Here is a 23,444-nt window from a genome sequence, read left to right on the forward strand (position 1 = left end):
ACAGGTCTAGAGGTCTGGAAGGGGGAGTTCTGAAGTATTTGGGACAAAAATGGCAATATAAAGGGTAAGGACTTGTCATAATTCAATACCCCAAATCTCACCTCCCAACTTAATTTTAATATCAGGGTCCAAGTATATAAACGGTTATAGGGTCCAATTAGCCATAGGGTAATCACCAAGCAACACACCAAATCAGTGTCCAAATATTCAAAATAACAATACCTTGTAAGACAGTTGGATTATATTGCTCAAAATTCAATGTAAACAACTGCAATAATCAAATTAGCTATGCACACAATGAATTAGTGGTACTGTGGAATTAGGACCCAATTTTAATTCCTACCAATGAAATGATTTTTTTAATATATTGATTGATTTGAGAGGAGGGAGAGAAAGAGAGAGAGAGAGAGAGAGAGAGAGAGAGAGAGAGAGAGAGAGAGAGAGAGAGAGAGAAAGAGAAATTTTTTTGTTCCACTTTATGTATTCATTGGTTGGTTCTTGTATGTTCTCTTAGTGAGGATCGAGCCCCCAACCTTCGTGTATAGGGATGATGCTCTAATCACCTGAATTACCTGGCCAGGGCCCAATAAAATTATTTTTAAAAGTTTATTGTCATTTTGTATTTTTAATTTGTAAATTTAAAAAATAGGTTAAGGTGGTAAAAATAAGAGGCAGAATTTGGCATCTTTAAAAATAATATGTGGACAAGTAATTGTAAAAGATCAAGATGACAATAAAATGCATCAGATTTTCAAATTTAGCCTGTGTCTTATCAATATATTCAAACGGATTTCTAACAGATAACTGCATCCAAACAACTGCTTTATTTCAAATTAGGTTTTTGGTAGGAAGGGACAGGTTTTTGGTTTGGTTCAGTTGCATCAAACTCTATTTTACAATTAAAAAGATTGCCTACCACATGTCCCATTCTATCCCTCTCTGGTTGGTTCTCTGGGTTCTAATTGATAGAAAAGTGAAATTGGCTGACTGCAGTCAGCAAGATGATGATGATTCACTTTCCTTCATTTCCATTGAGAACCCATAAAGAAACAAGAAAGAGCTAAAGATAGATTGTATAAGATTTCAAGCAAGTTGAAAAATTTGGGAAAAAAATTTGAAAGGAAACAGAATGTCACATTAGAATAGTGAAGGAGGAAACTTTTACATCAGAAAGTGAAACGGAAGAAAAATATAAAATGATAGTAAAACATAAGAGAAATTTAAGCAGAGGGAATGCACATGGAACATGAAAAGGTCAAAAACTGAAAAAATAAAGTTCATCAAATAAAAAAGGGAAGCGATATCAGACAAAACTTATAAAGTTTAAGTGTTTTACCGTTACTTATGTAATAAAATAGTCATTCTATGACTTTTTAAAAATAATATCATGCTCAAATTATAAAAAATATTATTTGGTGGTGATGATGGTGGTCATGGTGGTGACAATGATATATTTTCTAGGTAGAGCCGAGAGAATATTATCACATATAGTAAAGAACAGAAGCTGGGCTCAAACACAAGGCCATTTGAATAATGTCTCTGACTCCAAGTGGTAAAATTGTTTAAATCCTATCAGTGTCTTAAATTTGTCAATGTCAGTATTTCTTAATGTTCTCTTCTTGCTACTGAGAACATAGAAATAATTAGCTCACATCATTAAGTTCAAGATGTTTACCCAATTTCCATTTCATTCTCACATTGCTTACTTCCTGAATTGAAAAAAAATAGTATAATTTGGCTGTCAATCAAAGATATGGTCTGCTTCTTCGAATTAACTTAATTTGTCATCTCTTCTTTCATTTAATCATACAATAGCCTATTCACTAACCATCATGTTACATAAAAGGAGATTCAATTATTTAATATCTAAATTTATCTCTGGCTTAAGAACCCATGAATCAATTGTGATGGTTCTATCAGAGATGTTTTGTTTGAATGCATTGAAAATTACTCATCTCAGAATGTACATTGTGACTGAGTTCCTTACTAGTGTGGGAAAGATAGTTTATCTTCCAGGTACATATTTCTAGCCACATCTTTTCCTTCTTCCATCTAAAAAAATTTAGTCAGATCTTAAGTATAAAATGCCATTGATCTGAGATCCTGTGCTATTTGAGCACTATAGATATGTGGGTTTTTCTAGAAAATTCTTATTGGTATTTATTGTGGTATATATATATAACCACTAAAGCATACACAATATGTATATCTATCAATATTCCTTCCTGAAGCATGGAATTTGTTTTTTCAATGTCTATAAAATATACTTGTTAAGCCTAAAAATAAGCCATGTTCTTAAATTCAAAGAGAAAAACAGGTCACTTTTACGGAGTTGTTTGTTTGTTTGCTGTTAGTGTATGTGGTTAGCTGATCTGATTAATCCAGACTCCAATGTAAAGCCTGAATTATTCAGAAAGATTGTCTTCCCTGTCCAAGTCGAGTTGATGATTCTCTGATTAACTTCAAATGACAAAGAATAGGCATAATCAAGCAGGGTCTAGGACTACCTCTTCTATGCAATGGTAAATTAGTATTTTCAATCAAGTTGAAGACTATACAGCCATCAAACATTTTTGTTAAGGTGGACAAAATTATTTTGCCAATATTCTTTCCATCAAAAACTTCAAGTCTGACATTTTGGCACATGGCAATTCTTGATTTATTATAAAATCCTATTATAATAAAGGACTTTTTCATGGCTTACAAAACAAAATAAGCTTACTTACAGTGAATTCCCCAGTGACTGCATCAAACCCCACATGAATCGTATGTTCAAAGTCTGAAGGAAGAGAGATCTCTGGGCGTTCTTTCTCTTTCTTCTTATTGGCTAAAGGCAAAATGTTAACATGCATTTATTTGGGATACAGTTTTGGATCCAAAAGTTGTACAATTAGATTAATCTAAAACAGTTAAAAATTTGAAAGACAGTTGCTTTGAACACAATTTTAACAATACTTAACTACAGAAATTATAATTTTATTTGCAGAAGTGGCTGGCAGTTGGACAAAAGTTATTATGTCTAAAAAATTTAAATTTCCAAAATCCAATCCAAACAAAATCTGCACTCAAACTCATTTATGTCCTCTACCAGTCTAATGATGTAACCACCAGGTATCTAGGTTATTGTGTTTAACTGGCTTTGTTGAATCAAATACTGCTTACTAAAGAATAAATTCGTTACACTCAAGTCAAGCCAAGGCTTACCATTAGAAGAAAAAGAATAGAAAAGAAAATTGCTTATGCTATCTATAAAGGTGTTATGAATTGCTTCCATGTTAACCATAGTTAATTGTAAAGTAGCTAGCACATCTTTCATTTACATGTTTACATTATAAAGCATGTCTTAATAGACTCTTGTTCTTCTTTCAACACGAATAATATTGCAAATCAATAATATTACAAATCTTTCTTTATCATTAGAAATGTTTTTAATCATTTACTACCCATAATTTTCCTAGTTAAAAAATTTACTGCTTTTTACTGAATTAATTTTATTTAGTTCTTAGAAACCTCAAACCAGTTCCTTGGTTTAGTCTTTTATTTTATTTTATTTTATTTTATTTTATTTTATTTTATTTTATTTTATTTTATTTTATTCTATTTTGGTTTAGTCATTCTAGTTTGCAGCTATTTTCCATGTCCCTGTTATATTCTGTCCTATTAGCCATTCAAAATCATTGTCCTCAAGTAGCAGATTTTTTCATAATGACAATTATGAACATGCAATCAATAGATAAGTCAAAAGCCTTTAAAAATACAATCACTGAAGAAATTAACATGGGGACTGTAATGAAATCAGTCCATCTTGAAAGTGATCCCAGAGAAGTTAGTGTGAAAATATTGTAAAATGGTATCTAGTAGCTTCCATAATAGACATATAAGCAGATTTGAGCATGTTTCTCTGGTAAGGCTGAAATTCACCCTCAAAAAATAATACTCACATTCCTAATACTGGCAAGTCAGTATGAATCCGTATGCTCAATCAACTTTAGATGTGCCAGAGTGGTCAATTTAGAACATCCTGATTCAAATAGATATTTCCTTGGCCTGAATTTCAGACATTTAATTAACCATAAATGAATTGCTAGTTTTGTGGGTTACCTAGTATAATTTTAAATTCAAAGCCTTTTAGTTTTGAATGTCATTCTTATGGCTTCTTTTCTCTTTCTGCCCTCTCTGACTGATCCATATCGCCAGTCAGGGGACAGAGATATGGGGCAGAAATATGGAAATTCAAGTACTGAGGGGATTAGGATACAGGATTAGGAGCTGGACAAGGGTCACTCAAAGCTTTTGCCTGACCATGGAACACATTTAGGACCCATTTTGAAAAGTACATTATGTACCATATAACTTAACTTCAGTATAGATCTCAATGTTACAGTGAGACTATGTTATTTTTTAAAATATATTTTTATTGATTTTAGAGAAAGAGGAAAGGAGAGGGAGAGAGAGAAACATCAATGTGAGAGAAACTAATCAGCTGCCTCCTGCATGCCCCTTACTGGGGATCAAGCCAGCAACCAGGGAATGTGCACTGTCCTGAACCTAACTGGCGATCTCTCTGAGCATGGGACGATGCTCAACCAACTGAGTCACACCTGCCTGGGCAGTGAGCATACTTTATTGATGACCGTATCTTAACTGAATAGTGAAGTTTAGAGTTTTCTGTTGGTACTTTCATCTTCTTGAATGTTTGTGGACTATAGCTACCATTTACACTTATTCAACTACCATTTTTACTTGTTCAGAAAGGCACAAATAGAACAACCAACTTTCTGTTCTTGCCACTTCCTTGAAGGTGTGCTAGCTACTCATGTAATCATTTCCTTATTTTTATTTTTCCTGATCTCCCATTCATGTTGGACATGGCTAACCATCTCTCTTTCTACTTCTTTGACAATGTGCTCTCAGTCTCCTCCTCCTTCAGTGACAATTCTTTATTTGATTGGCATTGCTTCTCCTTCTGCCTTAGTGCACTCTTTGGCCTTTTACAATCCTTTCTTTACATTCATTTCTCTGGGATGGCATCCACTTCTGGATATCAAGTAATATTACATAATTCCCTATTCTATGGTTGGCAGGGGATACATCCATCTTTTGTGGAACCAGACACTTTATATAATTTAAAAGGAATGCATCCTCTAAGCAAAAAAAATTAAAATTAAAAAATATAAAATTACTAGGGCTCCTCCTAGGGGCTTAGAAGAGTCCCAGGCAAGTGAGAAACTCTGAAGAAGAAGGTTTATTTACTTCATAGTAAATCTACACCTGGTGGTTGGTGATCTTTTGGGGGTCAAAGACCACTCTGAACAATCTGAAGCTATAGAACTTCTGCCCATAAAAATGCACTATACATACATACGTACATACATACACAATTTTGAATGTAATTTTATAAGTTCACAGTTTTCCTGAACTACAGGTTAAGAGCCCATAGCTTAATCTATAACTCCAATTATTATATCAACTTGCATTCATCATCTCTCTTGACAGAAAATAAGTTCTCCCTATTTCTCCATTAGTATTGGCTGCACATTTGAAGCATATTGATTTAGACATAAATACTCCATTTGATCTAAGCTATGTGAACTGCCTTAATGGTATCTCCCTTGAAGGCCGCCTGACTGTCAGTCCCTTACCAGCCTAATCATGCCATTCCCATTGCTCAAGGGCTAAGCATAAAAGACACAGGGAGCCAAAATTTGCTCTTTCTCCATTGTCTGTGTTTTAGTGAAATGATACCACTAACCAGCCAGATCAGAGAAGGATTAAGGCCTTATACTCCTTCTCCTTGGGGAGGTTCTAAATAATGAAAAGATTAGGATCACCCCTCTCTGACATTTAATTCAAATAAAAATAATACTAAAGCATTAAAAAGTAAGGAAACCTAAAGGGTTCTGATATTACTATAATGATTAAGTCTTTTAAAAACAATATACCCCAAATTAATGTTCCGCATTTTGGGTACCCCTGATTAAGCATATGCTTACTCTGGTTATTGGGTAATCCAGCACTGGCCCAACTGTCCAAACCATAAATTTGGGAGCTTCTTGATCCTACTTAATTCTATCTTAGTTTGTCACCAAGTTCTATCTATATCCCAAACTCATCTTAAGCCCATCTTCTTTCTTATCCCCACGAACCATTATTTTGGTCCAATGTACCAGCACTACTCACCTGGTCTTACTCTCTCTAATTTTGCTCCCTGCAATTTATTATGCTGGGCCAGAGTAATCTTTTGAAATATAATAATCTCACTGCATTCTTGCCTTTTTAAAGACACTTAAATGGATTCCCATTACCCATGCTTCTGAGCATGAGATCCAAGGGCCTGAATAATCTGCCTTCATCCCTCTCCATTGTTTATTCTTGCCATGGTCCCTGGTGCCCCATACCCATTTCATGCTCCCTAAACTGCTGGTGTTCTATTTTCTAAAATTTATTTTTCAATACTGTATTACTTTCAGGTGTATAACATAATGATTAGACATTTATATACCTTACAAAGTGAGGTAAGTCTAGAACCCACTTAGAATAATAATATTTATTGCAATATTATTAACTATATTCCCTATGGTATAATTTACAGCTCCATGACTATTTTTATAACTGGAAATTTGTACTTCTTAATCCCTTTCACTATTTTCATCCATATCCTGCTAGCATTCTCTTACTGCCAAGCGTTTACACATGCTAGGTCAAGGCCTGGAAATGCTTACTTTTTACCATTTCCGATTTGGTTTGTGTAGATAACTTCCATTAGTCTTTGTTCTTGAAGACACCCTCTTGGGCTTCCTCTCCTGTTGCAAGTATGTTCCTGTCTTCAGTCCGCAGACAAAGTTAAATGCCCTTCTCTTCATGCTCCCATGGACTATCCCGTGTATACTCTGAGCTTGACATTTATGAACACTAGATGGTTTTTCCTTCTTTATATACCTATTTCTCTAGCTAAATTTTGACATATTTGACAGCAGCCATTGTATCTTATTCAGGCTCACATTCCTGAATGTGAAACCTTCAGGAATTTCTGAAACATTCACCATGTACAAAGTGCTTCTAAGGTTATCTCATTTAATCACCAAAATCTTATAAGGTAGACCATATTATTATTTTCATAGATGAGGAAATCACTCAGTGAGATTAAACCACATACCCAAGTTATATAGCTGGCAGGTGTTAGAATCAGGATTTGAAAAGAGGTACCAACTGTGCCTATAGAGCTGAAGCTCTTAATAGCTTCATTATTTTTTTATTCAATCACATTTTAAAAACTTGACACATTTGAGCCCTAGTCTTCAGTAAATATATAGTGATTGAATTGGAGCTTAGATAAAAACTTTTTTTCTTTTTAGCAACACTAAGATGTTGGTATCTCCTTCAGAAAATTCTGTGAGCATTGGTCATTTCTGTTAAGATTTAGCCTAACCTGAACCTTGGGATAGTAAGACTCAGCCTGATCATCTGTGTTGATGATTGTAGAGAGCAGAAGACCAAGTGAGTATTATTTTTGAAAGCATACCATGCATATTCTATTGGAATATAGAACAAAGGCCACACATTTCTGACTAGACTACAAACTGCAAAGAGCATTTGGCTTTGGGACCCTCTAGGTCAGTGGTTCTCAACCTGTGGGTCGCGACCTCTTTGGGGGTCGAATGACCCTTTCACAGGGGTTGCCTAAGACCATCGGAAAACACATATAAAATTACATATTGTTTTCGTGATTAATCACTATGCTTTAATTATGTTCAATTTGTAACAATGAAATTGGGGGTCACCACAACATGAGCAACTGTATTAAAGGGTTGCGGCATTAGGAAGCTTGAGAACCACTGCTCTAGGTGTACATGAGTTCTGATTTTAACTCCAAGGAACAGCTAATCTTTCTTGTCTCTCATGCTGACACTTTTCTTCATCTTACTACTTTTGAAAGAAAGAAAAGCCCCTCTAGATATCAGTCATCTCCCATATGGTCCACCACAGTGTTCCATACTTCCTCCAGTGGCTAGAGCTTTTCCCAAATTACATATTACAAATATGTAAAATATTTACATATACAAATATTTACAAAATAATTACAAATTCCCCTACACCTTCAACCTCTTATTTTATTTTTTTAATCCTCACCCGAGGCTATTTTTCCATTGATTTTTCGAGAGAGTGGAAGAGAGAGGGAAAGACAGAGAGAAATATTGATGTGAGAGAAACACATCGATTGGTTGCCTCCTGCATGTGCCCTGACCAGAGCCCAGGCCAGGATTAGCCTGCAACCTAGGTACATGCCCTTGACTGGAATGGAACCCAGGCCCCTTTGGTCTGCAGTCTTGATGTTCTGTCCACTAAGCCAAACCTGCCAGAGCTCAACCTGTTCTTTATATGCTCTCTTCACTTCCTGCCTTAAGTTCTCAAATTTCACTGTGCATCATTCTTATCTGGGAAGCTTAAAAAGAGAGAGATGTCAAAACCCCACCCCCAGAGATTCAGATTCAGTTAGTATGTGCTAGACCCAAGCACCTTTCATTTTTAAAGCTCCTCAGGTATTTCCATTAAGCAGCTGGGGTTGAAAACAACAACTGTAAGCCTTACTATCCAATGAAGCTACCCCTTCCACAAATATTTCTGATAGGTGCTTCTCATTCTTCCCCATCCTACGTCCTTAGGTATAAGTGGGTGGGAAAGGACAGAATATCCCTATTTTTTACATAATGTGCATTTGAATCAGTACTACTGCACTTGCCCACAAGTCCCCCTCCTTGAGGTTATTCCCACTTAGTTCTCTTGACCAAGTCCCCTTATCCATTGAGGACTTTGATTACTAGTCTTCATTCCTGCACTCAATACTGCCATCACTTTGTGAAATGTAATATATAAATGGATATCTCGTTCACACTCTTTCCTTTTAACTCCTTGCCTTCCATAAACTCTAATGAACTGGACCACCCTTCCACATATACAATACATTTTCATGACCATCTTTTAAACCAGTGACTCTCAACCAGGGTTGCACATCAGCATGACTTGTACAATTCCATAAAATATCAATGTCTAGGGCCCACCCAGAATCTACTATATAAGGATTCCTGGGTGCAGAACCTGGGCAAATAATATTTCAAGCTCCATACATGATTTTCAGACTGAGTGGAGAATCACAACTACCCCACACCTTTTCATTATCTAGAATAAACCTTTCTCTGAAGTATTCAACCCTGTCATTTCATTCTCTGAGCCCATCTTCCCATCCTGCTAACCTTCTCACTCTCTCAAGCCCTTACTCTATTTTACCTGTTCTTTGATTTCAACAAAACCTCCAGTTCCTGTATGCCTACATTTTTAACCAATTTCTCAGCTCCCTCCTGGTCCAGACTCTATGGCCCATCATTTAAATTGCTATTAAGCCACTGTCCTGGAAATTCTTGCTCTTTGACTTTCTCTTGCAATTGTCCTTCAAAACCATACTCTGACAGAATCCAACCACAAAACCTCCACTTCCATATTAAAGCTACAGAAAGTTGTTGGGGAAAAACCATACAATTATGCATATTGGTGTTCACAGATAACAGTTGGCTCAGAAATGGTGCTTGGCAATATTCTTCTTTCCCCTTGCCAATTTCAGTTCCCACTCTTCTTATTGAATATTCCAGAATTTTATCACTCCAGTCAAACTTTTGTTTCACCCTCTTCTCTCTTACTTTCAGCATATGGAATTCTTTGTACCTCTAAGATAAAAATGGAGGCCATTAGTTTTGAACTCTTTTGACTTCCCTCTCTCTCCCAGTCTTTTCATTTATCTCACATTTCACTGGAAGCAGAGTCCCATCCTTCTGTGTAAGGTTTATCCTTCCACTGGTGTCTAGATACCAGCCCCTCTCACTTCTCTTATTTCTCATTGTATCTTCTATCTCTCCCCTTCTACTGACACTCCTATTTGGCTTAAAAGACATGCTGAGATCTCTTTTGTACTTAAAAATTAAAACCTTCTGTCACCTCACAGCTCTCTCTAACTGTAGTAGTCTCTCAGCCTCTCCTTCTATAAACACCTTGAAATGGCAATCTATGCTTCCTTAGACCTCACTCCTCAAACCACTGAGCCCCTGAGGTCACTGAATATGGCTACTTTTCAGTCCTTACCAATAATAACCTCTCAGTCAAAACTGACATTTATGAACATAAACCTCATGAAATTAATTCTTCTATATATTCTTTCATACAACACTTTTCTAAAGTCTATTCCAATATTTCTGGGTCTTCTACCAACTCTTTAAATAGTATTCCCCAGGAGCTGTCGTAGGTCTTCATCTCTTCTTATTATCACACTTTTCTCCCTTAGGTCACCTCATGTGCTTGTATGGTTTCAATTACTATCTACACTAGTGACTCCCCATATGCACCTTCAACCCTGACCTTTCTGCTGTACCCTGATCCCAAGGAATTAACTGCCTACTGAATACCTCTATTTGGATGTCTCATAGGGCCCTCACTCTAAAAGTAAACTATTCTCCACTGCCTTTCCTCACTTAAAACTAGAACTACAACTCCTCCTGTGTTTTCTACCGCACCATCCTCCAGCTTCCCCTCCTGCTTTCTGAATAGTTGCTTAGTTCTAGTTCTATTAATTCTTCCTCCTAAAGAATTCCCACTGTATTTTCCTCTCCTATTCATAGATACTGGCCCTTAGCCAGGCCACTGCCATTTCTCACCTGTATGATTCTAACAGTCTGACTTGTCTCCTTCCATCTCTCTTCTCCCAAATCCATTTTTCTCCTGTGACTAAAGTGATATTTTGACACACAAAATGATATAATTTCCCTGCTTCAAATGCCTTCAGAATCAAATTCAAAGTCCTCAATATGTCATAAATAAGTTCTCCAGGATCCAGTACCTAATTTACTTCCACAGCTCCCTATCCACCCCTCTCCCATTATCACTCTATGCACTAGCTATTCTGAACTATTTGTAATTGTATTCATAAAACCTCAGCTAATAGTGTGACATGCCTACTGCCTTTATAATGTTCCTTATGTCTGAAATGCCACCCATGTTTTACATGGATAGCTCTATTATTTCTTTAAGACTCACTTCAGTTCAGTGGTCACCTCCTCCAGGAAACCTTCCTTAATTGCCCCTCTCCTCAACCTCAAGTTTGAATAAATGCCCCTCTTCAGTGCTCACTTCTATTTTATACTCACCATGATAGACTCTAATCATTCATTGACTTGTCTGTATCCCTCACTAGGCTATTAGTTTCTTAAAGGCAGGAACTGATTCACCTATGCACCCCAACATCTATTTAGAACAGTACCTGATTCAATAAATATTTAATGAATAAGCAAATGAACAAATGAATGGGTAAATGATCTTCAGTATATGAAATGAGACCCAATACATGGAGACAGGCCATGCATATTTGCCATTATGTGTTGGTGGATGAGGAGACAATGATCCAGGTTCTCAAAGAAGGCTCGGGGGTGGGAGGATATATTTTAGAGTGGTTGTTATAGTTGAAGTTGTTGATGGCATTATTGCTGTTTTTCTCCAACAGTGGGGATGACTCTGTACTCATCAGGCACATCTCTTCCCGGGTGCCACTTTGGGGTCAAAACCATATATTGGCAACACAGATGGGCAGTGTTCAAGGTACAGCAAAACAACAATTCTCCCCAAGATGAAATCCCTGGATTATGCTATACTTGTCTTCTGAAAGCATTTTAGAAAACTGTCACCTGAGTCTTCCTTGTTGTAGGACTTCCACTTCTCATCTTTCCCTAAAATTTCTGGAAGTTTTGTTGGGCCTTCTTATTGAATGTCATATTGGTCACATCCAGAATTATTTTTTAAGAAAACTTTCTAGCTCTTTGAAAACAGAGCATGCGAGAAAAGAGCAGGAATGACAGAGGATAGACATAGAGAAATGCTTTCCCACATAATTTAGCCTGAAAACACAGAACAATGATAATTTTTAAAAAATAAATTGGAAGCATGCAAACCCACAGTATATGGCATAATTTAAAAAGTGACATTTATACACAAAGCTAAAAGCAAAATATTATATAGAACATTTTTGAAATACAGAAATAATTTTTTGAAAGAAAAAAAGCACAGATGCTGCCTAATTCTCAGAAGCAGGCATTTCACAACCTTGGCTTTAACGACCAAGCTCCCTCCTGCTACTGTTCTAGATTCCTTTCCTTTGAATCAGTCACTGGTCAGTTAACAAGTATACAAAGAATTGAGAATCAGTATAGTGACAGATTAGGCTGAATAACTCATTAGGAATTCAATATTATAAACTTGTGATCTAACTGGAGAAATAAGCTGAGAAAATAAAAAATAGAAATTTATAATACCAGATCAAAGAAAATAAGGTGCTAATATGGGAAGAATAGAGTATAAATGCTGTAGCATGTCAAAAGGAGATCATAGAAACTTGTGGGGACAGTGAGTGCTTACTGATGGAGGTAAGATGAGAGAGAAATGTGTATAGCATATTGATGAGGAACTGAGAAGACAGAATGGTGAATAGATAGGGTATGGCCTTGGGAATCAGCAAGGAAGATGCAATTGAAGATAGCAATGGAGAATTTACTGGGAAAGTTTTTTGAACAGATGGATGATATGATAGAAAAGGTGTTTCCTCAAAGACAAGCCAGGTAACTATGTACTTCTAGGTACACATAGCAGGCTTCAAAATGTTTGCTATCATGCAGGCTGAGGAGAAAAATAAATGGAATGGGGAGAACCTATCTGCCACTAACTTTGTTGCCTCTAAGATCACCTACTGGGCATTTCCTGTAAACTGGGCATGTCTGATTCCTGCAACTAGATTGAAAACTACCTTAGGACAGGAAGCTTGTCTTATCTGTAGTATCCCCGACAACACTCAGCACAAAGCTAGGCACATAAAAAGCAGGCAAAAATCCTTTCTGAGTGAATTATAAAACATGCTCCAGGTTAGTCTATATTAACATCCACTTTTATTATATCTGATTTTTAAACTGAGATAGCTATTAAACTAGATCTGCTCAAATTCAGCATGCAGCTCTGATTTATGCACTGGCTGGTTGCACATAGGTTTCTAACCAATGATCTTCCATGAAGTTTTTTGAGGTAAAGGAGGTCTATTAAAATATTTTGTTAGAAGATTTGTGCTGGAGTTGCTGATGTTGAAGCTCTCTTGGGAGGTGCCCTTTTCCCTACCTTGATACTAAAATCCCTTCCCCCTCTCCTCCCTATTTTTTCTCACTCCCCATGCTGATGTGCAATCTATACTGTGTTATATGTTCCTGAAGCCAAACCACTTGTGCAGATATAGGGGCCATTTCTAGCAGGGGAAGTGAGAAAGGCCGGTTAGATATCTGTCATATTAAATGCCTGTTTATCATCTCAGTATTCCTGTACTTTGCTCAGGGAAAGTCATTTTGGAAGGATATAGAAGTATTTTAATGGGTGATCCACTTCCTATGGGTGGCAACCACCACTTTTCCTAATAAATGATATTAGTGACTTGGTGACTCTTCAGCTGAGTGATAGGTACTTTCAGTGGCTTATTAATTTCTTTAATTCACTAAGAGGCTGCTAGTCAATGCCTCACAAGGATCTTTTACAAAATGTTGCCCTTGTGGCCTTTAAGAATTAAGATGTCTTAGTGTTTACTTAACTACCAGAAAAGTAAATTAAGTAAGCACTGGAGTTGTTTTGTTCCACCCTCTGACTTGTGGGTCACAAAGCACATAGTGCCATAACCCCCCAAAGGAAGCTTTCTGAAGTATTATACTTGGGAATAAATAAGTACCTGAGAACAGTTAGAATATTCTGTTTGGGGCACATTATGAGAAGGAATCCAAAGGAATTTATTACCACCTGGATTCATGAAATGTATATTTTCTCTTACATAGGGAGAGATTAATTTTCTAGTTTCAATCTATTTTTTGGTAAAAATGTTATTTTGTGGGTCTTCAAATTTATTTTTCCAAATGGAAATACTACAAACTATATGTGATAATTATAGTGAAAAGTTAGACATAAAAACAGTTTATTCTTGGCTTGAAGTATTTAAAGAAATTGACATTGCAAGGTGGGTAAAAGATTTAAAAAGAAGTTCTACATAACAATATATTTCTGGTTTAAATCTAGCATTTTGAGCAAAATATATACTGCTATTGATCAGATAAGGGAAAATGGGCCCTAATCTTTAAATACTGAATTATGAATGAATCTAAGGGGAAGGATGAGAGCTGACTGTCATATTCTAATATAGTTTTTAAATATTTTAATCATAAGAGCATCAGATACCTTTGTAATAGAAAAATATTTCAAAAGTATGACTACTGTTGTAGTGGCTGATTGAGAAAATGGGTTAGATTCACCAAGGTTTCACCTACCTCTGTAAAGATATCATTTTTATATAATGCATGGACTAAAACCTATTTTCAAAACAAGTTAGGTCACTCCTATTTTATGACAAGCTGTGTGGTGTTCAACCACCACTGGACTGGGATTTGGGGATCTAAATTTTAGGTCTGCCTTGCTTTGTAGTTAGTAATATGGCAGGTTTGTGGAAGTCATTTAACCTCTCTAAACTCCTTCTTTCTGTAACATTGGGCTAATCCTTGCCTCCATCATAAGGAGGTTTGAAAGAGGTAATTGATATAAAAACACTTTCAACATTGGAATATTCCTGTAACTGCCATCCAAAATACATCATCTCATTAACAATATACTTAGTAACAGGGTGTCAGAGTTTGCTGGAGAACTAAGTAATCTGACACTTTTATAATATAGCACTTCCATGCTATGAATGAAGTCCTTAGAAATATAACTACTGGGCTGAAAGAGGATTAAACTGGGATGTTTTAAACATTCACTGCCCTTATAATATCTTACATTATATTAGCAAATCTCAGGTGTATATAGCTGGGAAGGCCCATGGCGGAAGTTTCATTCTCTCGCCCTCAGGTAGGAGGACCTGCTAAAGCCATGAGAGACCTAATAGAGAACCTTGGTAATCATAGTATCCAAGCAGCACATCTGGAGTTTCTTTATGTCTAGTTTCATTCTTTCTGGTGAAATTGGGAGCCCATTTCCTCCTGCCAGGTCTTTAGTGGCTATGGTAAACAATATACCTCCTCCATAAGATAGCAGCCTTTCATGTATAGAAAAACAGTCAAAATGGAACCTGATTCTGCAAGATCCCCTACAAGCCCAATTCATAGTCTTAGTGTTCCATGAGGATGATGGAGGAAAGGAAATGATGGCCCTATGCTAGCCCTTCTAGTGACCCCCACTCACACGTGCTGACAGCCATCACCTCCAATGGTATCATCTTCAAAGATATTCAGCAACAGTGATCATTCTGACAAATCATTAAGAAGTTGATTTTACACCTATCTCCTTCCAGAAAACACACACTGGTCTCACTCTCATTTATACCCAATTCACACGTGCAACAGTTTCAATGGAAAATGTTTGAAAACAAAAAGCAAATATGAGGCAATGTCCTAAACCAGACACAATCTGATCATGTGGATAATTATGCATGGCACAAGTTAGAGAGGAAAAAAATGGAGCCTCATTTGCTTTAAGCAGGAAAGTAACTTTATATCCTTTAGCTAGCATTTTCTCCTTTCAATACTTCATTTTAATTTTTGGTACAACTCTTTTCTTCTCCCTTCTCATCTATCTCCAGTATCTTCTCCACTTCTTAATCTCCCTCTCAAACATTATTTCTTCTCTCAATTTATTTCTCCCTATAACTTACTTCCTTTAGTGCATATATCTCCCAATCCTGCCTTCCATACTTGTCTTGAATTTGACTGCTGGTTTTAGTGGGCTACCATATTCGTGCCCAATTTTCCTGTTTATTGGCCTTGAAATAGAAGCACAGGCCCTAGTAGATAGAGTGCATCATTATCCCACCTTATTCCCATTTCAACCATAGAGGACTTATAAGAGTAAAGGAGTTGTACAGGAGGTTCTTCTCCTGAGGCACAGCACTGACCCTGGACAAGCAAGATGTCATGTCCTTCAGGCTTTCCAAAAGGTAGAGCAATGATCTCCTAAGAGCACTCTTTTCTGAGCTGTACAGGATACTTTGGAGAACCAAGAGGAATGTAAACATCATTCAGGATGCAGCAGTCTCTGACATCTGGCATTCTGATAACAGAACCCACGATTAATAGAGATTCCCATTGATTATTAGTGTAATGATCATAACTTTGAGCTACTGCAAGATCCCAAAGGATCTTCAGCATCACTGAAGAAAGATTGCATACTTTTCAGTCTAGTTATCACACTAAGTATTTTTTATTGTGCATTAATTAGGTGAAAGTTAGTAACGTGCATTGACCAAAACATTTGCTTAACAAGACCATAAAGGATAACTGAGAGTCTTCTTTAACATAATTTTTGCACAGTAATGCTTTCTGCTTTATAGCATATATAGAAAATAGCATACTCTAAGAATTAGAGCAAACTATACAATAACAAACTATATGGCACTTTAAGAACTTTTCACATATATGAGCACACTCATTTAGAGCCTCAACTTTCTCAAGTAAGCAGTATGCAAGCCTGTAAAGCAGGGGTAGGGAACACCTGGCCTGCAGGCCATATAAGACTCACAAAATCATTTGGACTGGCCCTGCCAAGCCATTAGAAGTGAGTTAATTAAATGTTTGACCAACTATAGCAGGCTTACTTTTAAGTAATTTTGTATGGCCCTCAAATCTATAATAATGAAAGCGTAATATGCTAATAAGACCAGACAACCGAATGACTTTCTGGACTTCTGGAAGGACGAAGCAGGGACTGCGAGGGCCAAGGCAAGCCTCACAGCTACGAGGGCTGAGCCCCTTGCATAAATTTCGTGCATTGGGCTTCTAGTGATATTATAAATATCCAAATGGCCCTTGGCAAACAAAAGGTTCCCCACCCCTGCTGTAAAGTATACACACTAAATGAGAATCTAACCCACAAAACACCTGAATTAAATGTTAGCATACCTCTATGATGAAGAATATTTTCTTGCCATCATTTTATAAAAAACATGAAAAAGTTTTCTTTTTTTCTACTGAGTGGTGATAATAAAAAAGTCCCGTTTTTGAAAGTGAGAAAAGTTTCAAAGCGCACTACCATATATTCTTAAGGGAAAATGAAAGCCACTGCTGGTTTTTAGATGCTAAGAATGTAGTTTCTTATTCCCATATATTCCCTTTGTTCTATTGCAAGGGAGTGTTATAGAATAGAAAAATCATAGGGTCTGGAGTCCAAGAGACCTGGGAGACTTCTGGCTTCCATCATTTGCTATGTGATGCTAGGCCAGTGATGGCGAACCTATGACACGCATGTCAGAGGTGACACGCGAACTCATTTTTTTGGTTGATTTTTCTTTGTTAAATGGCATTTAAATATATAAAATAAATATCAAAAATATGTCTTTGTTTTACTATGGTTGAAAATATCAAAAAATTTCTATATATGACATGGCACCAGAGTTAAGTTAGGGTTTTTCAAAATGCTGACACGTCGAGCTCAAAAGGTTCGCCATCACTGTGCTAGGCTGTCTAAGCACTTTGAACTTAAATGCCTCATATGTAAAAAGGGGATAATATAGAATGGTTGTATGGATTGAAAGACTCAATACATGTATAGTGCATGAAATACAGCTTAGCATACAGGAACTCATGGTAGATCAGTCAGTAAATGGTAGATCACTTCTTATTTGTCTTGATTTTATTTATATCCAACTACCTTCTAATATTCCTCTAGGAAGAGGGGCCTTTACTTCATTCCCAGGCTCACCAGCTTCCAAATCTCTCTGGATTCCCACAAACAAAATGTAAATAAACTGTGCTCTCTAAGGACATAGCCCTTCACACAGTATTGCATATCCTCTGAAACACACCTGATGCTCAAGTGCAGCACAGGACTGCTATGCATGCTTCAGAAGACACAGATATCACACAGAATATGTCACCTGCAAATGCAGCCTCACCTGCTTCTTCCCCACATGTTCTTCCAATTTTCAAGTCCTTAACACTGATTTTTTTTAAGAGGTACTATGCCATTTTCAGAGTCCTGGCAGATTCATTTACCTCACTGCCTTTGTAATTTTCTCATGTATTTATTTATTCATTCATGTATTTATTCCCCACCTTGTTCCAAAATGGCTATCAGGTGGCTTACAAGAATACACAAAATACAAATGATAGTATAAATTCAAAGTAGATAAGAAAGTAAAAGGGGGGCGGGGAGATAGAAACAGCCCTGCCTGTGTGGCTCAGTGGATTGAGCACTGTCCCACGCACCAGGAGGTCAAGGTCATGATTTGATTCCCAGTCAGGGCATATGCCCAGGTCGCAGGATTAATCCCCAGTAGGGGGCGTTCATCAGGCAGCCAAGTGATTATTCTCTCATCATTGATGTTTTTATCTCTGTCTCTCTTTCCCTTCCTCTCCCTGAAATCAATAAAAACATTTTTTAAAATCTTAAAAAATGATAGGAACATAAAATGGAGCCTGGAAGAAAGCTAATACAAAGCACATACACACCATAGAGTCCCCATGGCAAGTGCTATGCATGGGCCACATATTTGGCTCCAAGCTTTCTAGTAGCCAACAGAAGAGAAACCTAGTAAATGGTTTCTAGAAACCAACAAAAAAGAAGTAGTCTCACACTTCTCAGGGTACATAAAATAAAAACAAAACCACTTGTTAAGGATGTTCTTTTCCTGATCTAAGTTCTGAAAACTTTCCTATAGTGAAGTATCATAAAATGGTGGCAAATTATCTCTCCAAAGTTGCTCTAACATCATGATTCAGCTCTTGGAATAGTCTCCAACAAAGATAGTCACTCTTGAAATTACATCTACTACTACTTTTTTTTTCTACCTATCTCTTGAAATTCCATTTGTTCAATGAAGTGTAGTTAAAGAGACTTCTTAAAACAAAACAAAATAAAACAAACAAAAACATCTTTCACCAAAGCAAGTATTTTCATTTAATTAAAGAAGTAGACATTGTGACATAATTTATATCAAAAATTTAGAAAGTTCCCCAAATATCCAATGAAAGAAAATTATTAAATAAACCATGATGCCACTATTGCCAATATATGATGAAATATTATACACTTCAAAAATAATATTATGAAAACTTTTTAAAATGTAGGAAAATATTCATGATAAAAATGTAAGTGAAAAAGCAGGATATAAAACTATATATTATGATCTCAACTATGTAAAAATATCCCCAATATAGCCACAAAAATTCTGAAAAGAAATCCACCAAAATGTTAACATTGTTTCTGAGATCTGTGAATTTGGGTGATTTCTTTTCTATTTGCTTGTGTTTATTTTCCAAAGTTTTTGATATTGATGAAAAACTTCTCTATAATGAGGAAGAAGAATTAGGAAGAAAATACCAACCTAATCAGTTATCACTGGTCTATGGAGTTATGGGCAGTTTCAATTTTTCAATTTTCTATAACTGACATATAAATTCTAGTCAGGAACAAAGTTATTTAAAGAAACAAGTATTCTAAAATCTAGCTTTTTGGTTGTTTGTAAGGGCCAGAATGATGCAAATCTAATAACACCTCATAATCATTAAGCACTTAATAATTATAAAATTTATTTTACATTTTAATAATTAATAAATTTATTTATTTTACATTTTAATAATTAATAAATGTATTTATTTTTAATATTATTAAATTTATTTGTAAAAGCATCCTGATATTTATAATTATATTTGATTATCAACAATAGCTTGTGAGATAAGCTAGATATTACTCTTCTCATTTAACAGGTGATGAAATTGAGACTCAGAGAAACTAAGTGACTAGCTCAAAGTCACAATAATCAGTGACACAGTTAGACTTAAACCCAGGCCTCCAGAGCCCAAGTCCAGTGTTCTTTCTATTCATTCAAGACTGACAGTGGTGTAACCTAATCAGTCACTGAGAGGCAGAAACATAGAAACAGTAACCACTCCCTACCTATAAAGATGCTATTCTTGAATGACCCCCAAAGTAGGGGAGTTCAGCTGATGAAATTATGATTTTAGGAGGTTAAAAAAAAAGTAAGAAAAGTGAGGTTACATGTGAATTTTGAAAGCCCTCGTAAATACTTTTTTGCACAATAATATAAAACAATAACAACAGTACATTATATAAAAAGAATGAAAGTTTACATAGCTTAAATTAGTAAAAATGACAGGTTCTACATAGTTTCCATTTTAGATACTGAAATGATTTCCAAAGATAATGAAGATGTACCACTCATTATGGCAGTGGAAAATGGGAGTGACAGTGAAGCAATGAACAGAGCTGGACTATTTCAAAATCATGGCTCTCCATACTCTCAGAGTCATCTAAATTCAACCCTAAAATTGTAATGATTTGCTTGTGGTTTTAGCCCTATCAAGCAAGTGAATTTAAGTGGTACAATCTCAAGTCTTTTTAAAAGACACCTTAGCACTTTGATATAGAATTCAAATTAAATCATTCAAGCTTTTCTGAAGTCAGATTATCAATTGTCCAACACTGGTATATAAATGGCACTACTTGATGATTTAGGCTCTTGCTTTATTCCCATTATGGTGTTGTCAAAAGACTCTTAGAATCTCCTTATAGAGTTCAAGTAAAGCATTCAACCTTCATCTGAATGCAGCTTATCAGCTTTCCAGCACTGGGATTTGATTATTTAAGTCCCGCTGAAGATGGTTTCTGTCCAATGTGACATATTTTTAGGCAGCAGAATACCTCTTTATATAATTCTTCTAAATTATTCAAGCTTTGAAGAGGTAAGGTTTGACATGTAAAGGTATCAATTTTCCCTACTTTCTTGGGGAGTTGCTAATCTTGTTCTAAAATATTTGCTTCTGTTGCTGCAGTTCCATAGATCCTAAGCATCTCCATCATCACTTATGCTAATCATCTCTGGAGTATTGGAATTTTTCTGAAATTCATCTTCTAGCAGCATCGCATCATTTGGGTTAGTGTCAACAGGTTCAGATTCAACTTTAGCCAATGACTGCTTGTGTCAAATATTCATCTGCACCCATAGGTTCTTCTTGATCCAAATATTTTTTTCAGATGGGACTGCTGAAAGATATTCCACCATATCTAGCCAAATTTTCCCTCAGGTTGTATTAATTAAAGGCCCTGTTAAACTATCAAATTTCTCTTTTATTAAGAATATAGCATTAGTGATGGTGTAGGAATCCAATGCACTAGGATCTTCAGACAGAGGAAACTTTGTGAAATTTTGAACAACAAAGTTATATTATTAACTTGGCATTAAGTCTTCTTGAACGACTGGATTAAACACTGATCTAAGGCCTCAAGGATCTGAGACATGAGAGTAGTTATCAAATCAACCTTAACATTAGGATGCACATTGGCAAGTACATCTGAGGTTCTGAAAGGACTGTGAAAAATCAGTAGGACTTTGAATTCAAGATTTTTTAAAAAATAGTCTTGAACTTCCACAAGAAATTACTTGTCAAACAATTCCTTATAGAGAGAAGGAGTCATCCTGGCTTTTCTGTTTGCATGAAAATGCATCGGAAACTTGGCTAGGTTTTTTCTATTGGGAAGATTTGGGCATAGTTTCATGTAGAGTAGTAATGATTTCACTATGAGGTCACCTGAAGTAGTGGCACAAACCACAAATGTAAGCCTTCCTATTTTTGCTGACCTCATACTAGCATCAGTTGGCTCCTACTCTTCAAAAGGTAAAATGAGATTGTTCAAGGGTTTCCAAAACATGGTGGTCTCAAGAGCACAGATTTGCACAAAAACATAATCCCCTGCTTCAATTATTTTCTGAAATTGTGGCAGATACAACACAGAAGCTGCAGGCTCTGGTAGTTCTTTCTTTGGCACCACTGTAACATAAAACTTGGTCTCCAGGTCATGGCATTCCATAAGTTTCTCAAAATATCCCTTGTTACTAGCAAATATTTTTTCTGGACCCATTTCAATGTCTGAAAATATTTCTTCAAAAATTTCTCTTACATGGTCACAGATCCCATACATGGAAAGTGTTTCCTTATTATTTTGCTTGTATTTAATACAGATGTTTAACATCATTTCCAAGTTTTCCATCCTTATGTCACAAGGGATAAAACATCTCTTAAGTGATACAGGTATACAAGAGACAATACTGACCTTAAAAGAATTTGGGTTTTCCTTATAGTACAAATTATGGATTCATTAACACCGTGAAAGCAACCTATGAAGCCGTTTGTTTTGCCTTGAAGAAGCAGATGAGGAATGTTCCTTTTCTCTTCTAAAGACATCACCCTTCTTGCCCTTTTGGCAAGTTTCTGTGGTAACTGTCCCTGTACTTCATCCACTCTATTCTGCCTCAATAGTCACATTTATAGAAGCCATGTTTAAACTTTAGGCTAATTAATGCAACCTGGCAATTACTTACTAGATATTTTATATCCCCCAGTGTTACAAAGTGTCAGCATGTGATATTTAAGCACCAAATGGTATTATGAGCAACACAAGGATAAATGATAATATGCTGTTGTAATATCCAGTGCAAATAGGGCTGGTTGTGTAGGGGACAACTGACAGAAGATGAGAAAGAAAACAAATGACTTGGACTGACTCCTGTATACTCAGTTCAAAATTTTCACAGCTGTCAAAAAGGTGTATAGAAGTAAATCCACCTATAGTCCAATTTCCAATAAGGAGAGCTTGCAGTTTAGAAAAGATTACTGTAAATTCTTCTCTAAGTTATCAGAAAGAAAGTCGTTCATATATTCAAGACAGTATTATTGCTATGATTCCCTTGGCTTAACACTATGAATTCAATATGATGTAAAAGGTAAATACAACATAAGTATATTTTCTGTATACCACAGTACATCAATGCAACCTCTGAAGAAGTAGACATAAATATCAGGCAGTCCTTAAACAACTAATGCTCAAGAAATGACTACCCAAGAAAGAAAGTGACAATGAAAGAATAAACTAGCCCCTTTTCAATGCCCGGCCACTGATACTTTACTTTTATCCCCTCCTCCTGGGAAGATAGAGCGAAGCCTGGCTTTCTTATTCTTCTCTTCAGGGGCCATGGGAAGCGGTTTGGAGCTGTGGTTGAGTGCTGAAGAATCCCGATTGTTACTATTCATCCTCAGTGGGGGAGCTGGGGGTTTCTCTTCATTATCCAGATTGTCAGACATTTTCAGTTACAACTAATTGCACAGCTCCTAAAGAAGGAGGAGGAGAAAACAGGAGTTAAGAAAGGAGAGGTCTATAAAACAATCTAGTAAATATAGGGATTCTAATATCTTAGAAACAAAGGTATTGGTATCATATTGTCTCAGGTTTTTCATTGACCATTTTGAGGGGTTTCTTTTCTAGAGGAAAAGGTACTGCCTCCCTAATGACCAACAGCGGAATTTCTCAAAGAGAAAAGTGAAGGCTAT

At 36.2% G+C, this 23,444-nt stretch overlaps 1 protein-coding gene across 1 annotated transcript in view; it reads right to left on the bottom strand.

The window, feature by feature from the left end:
• Positions 1-23,221, bottom strand: part of PAK3 (p21 (RAC1) activated kinase 3) — a 128,102-nt gene extending 104,881 nt beyond the window's left edge. Inside the window, exons 1-2 of the mRNA XM_059678904.1 lie at positions 23,024-23,221; positions 2,727-2,827 (exon numbers count right to left, since the gene is read on the bottom strand). Coding sequence (XP_059534887.1) covers positions 2,727-2,827; positions 23,024-23,198 — 276 coding nt within the window. The 5' untranslated portion in view covers positions 23,199-23,221. The remainder of the gene's footprint in view (positions 1-2,726; positions 2,828-23,023) is intronic.
• Positions 23,222-23,444: the final 223 nt, after the last annotated feature.

Source organism: Myotis daubentonii, chromosome X, assembly GCF_963259705.1.
Source record: "Myotis daubentonii chromosome X, mMyoDau2.1, whole genome shotgun sequence".
Taxonomy (NCBI): domain Eukaryota; kingdom Metazoa; phylum Chordata; class Mammalia; order Chiroptera; family Vespertilionidae; genus Myotis; species Myotis daubentonii.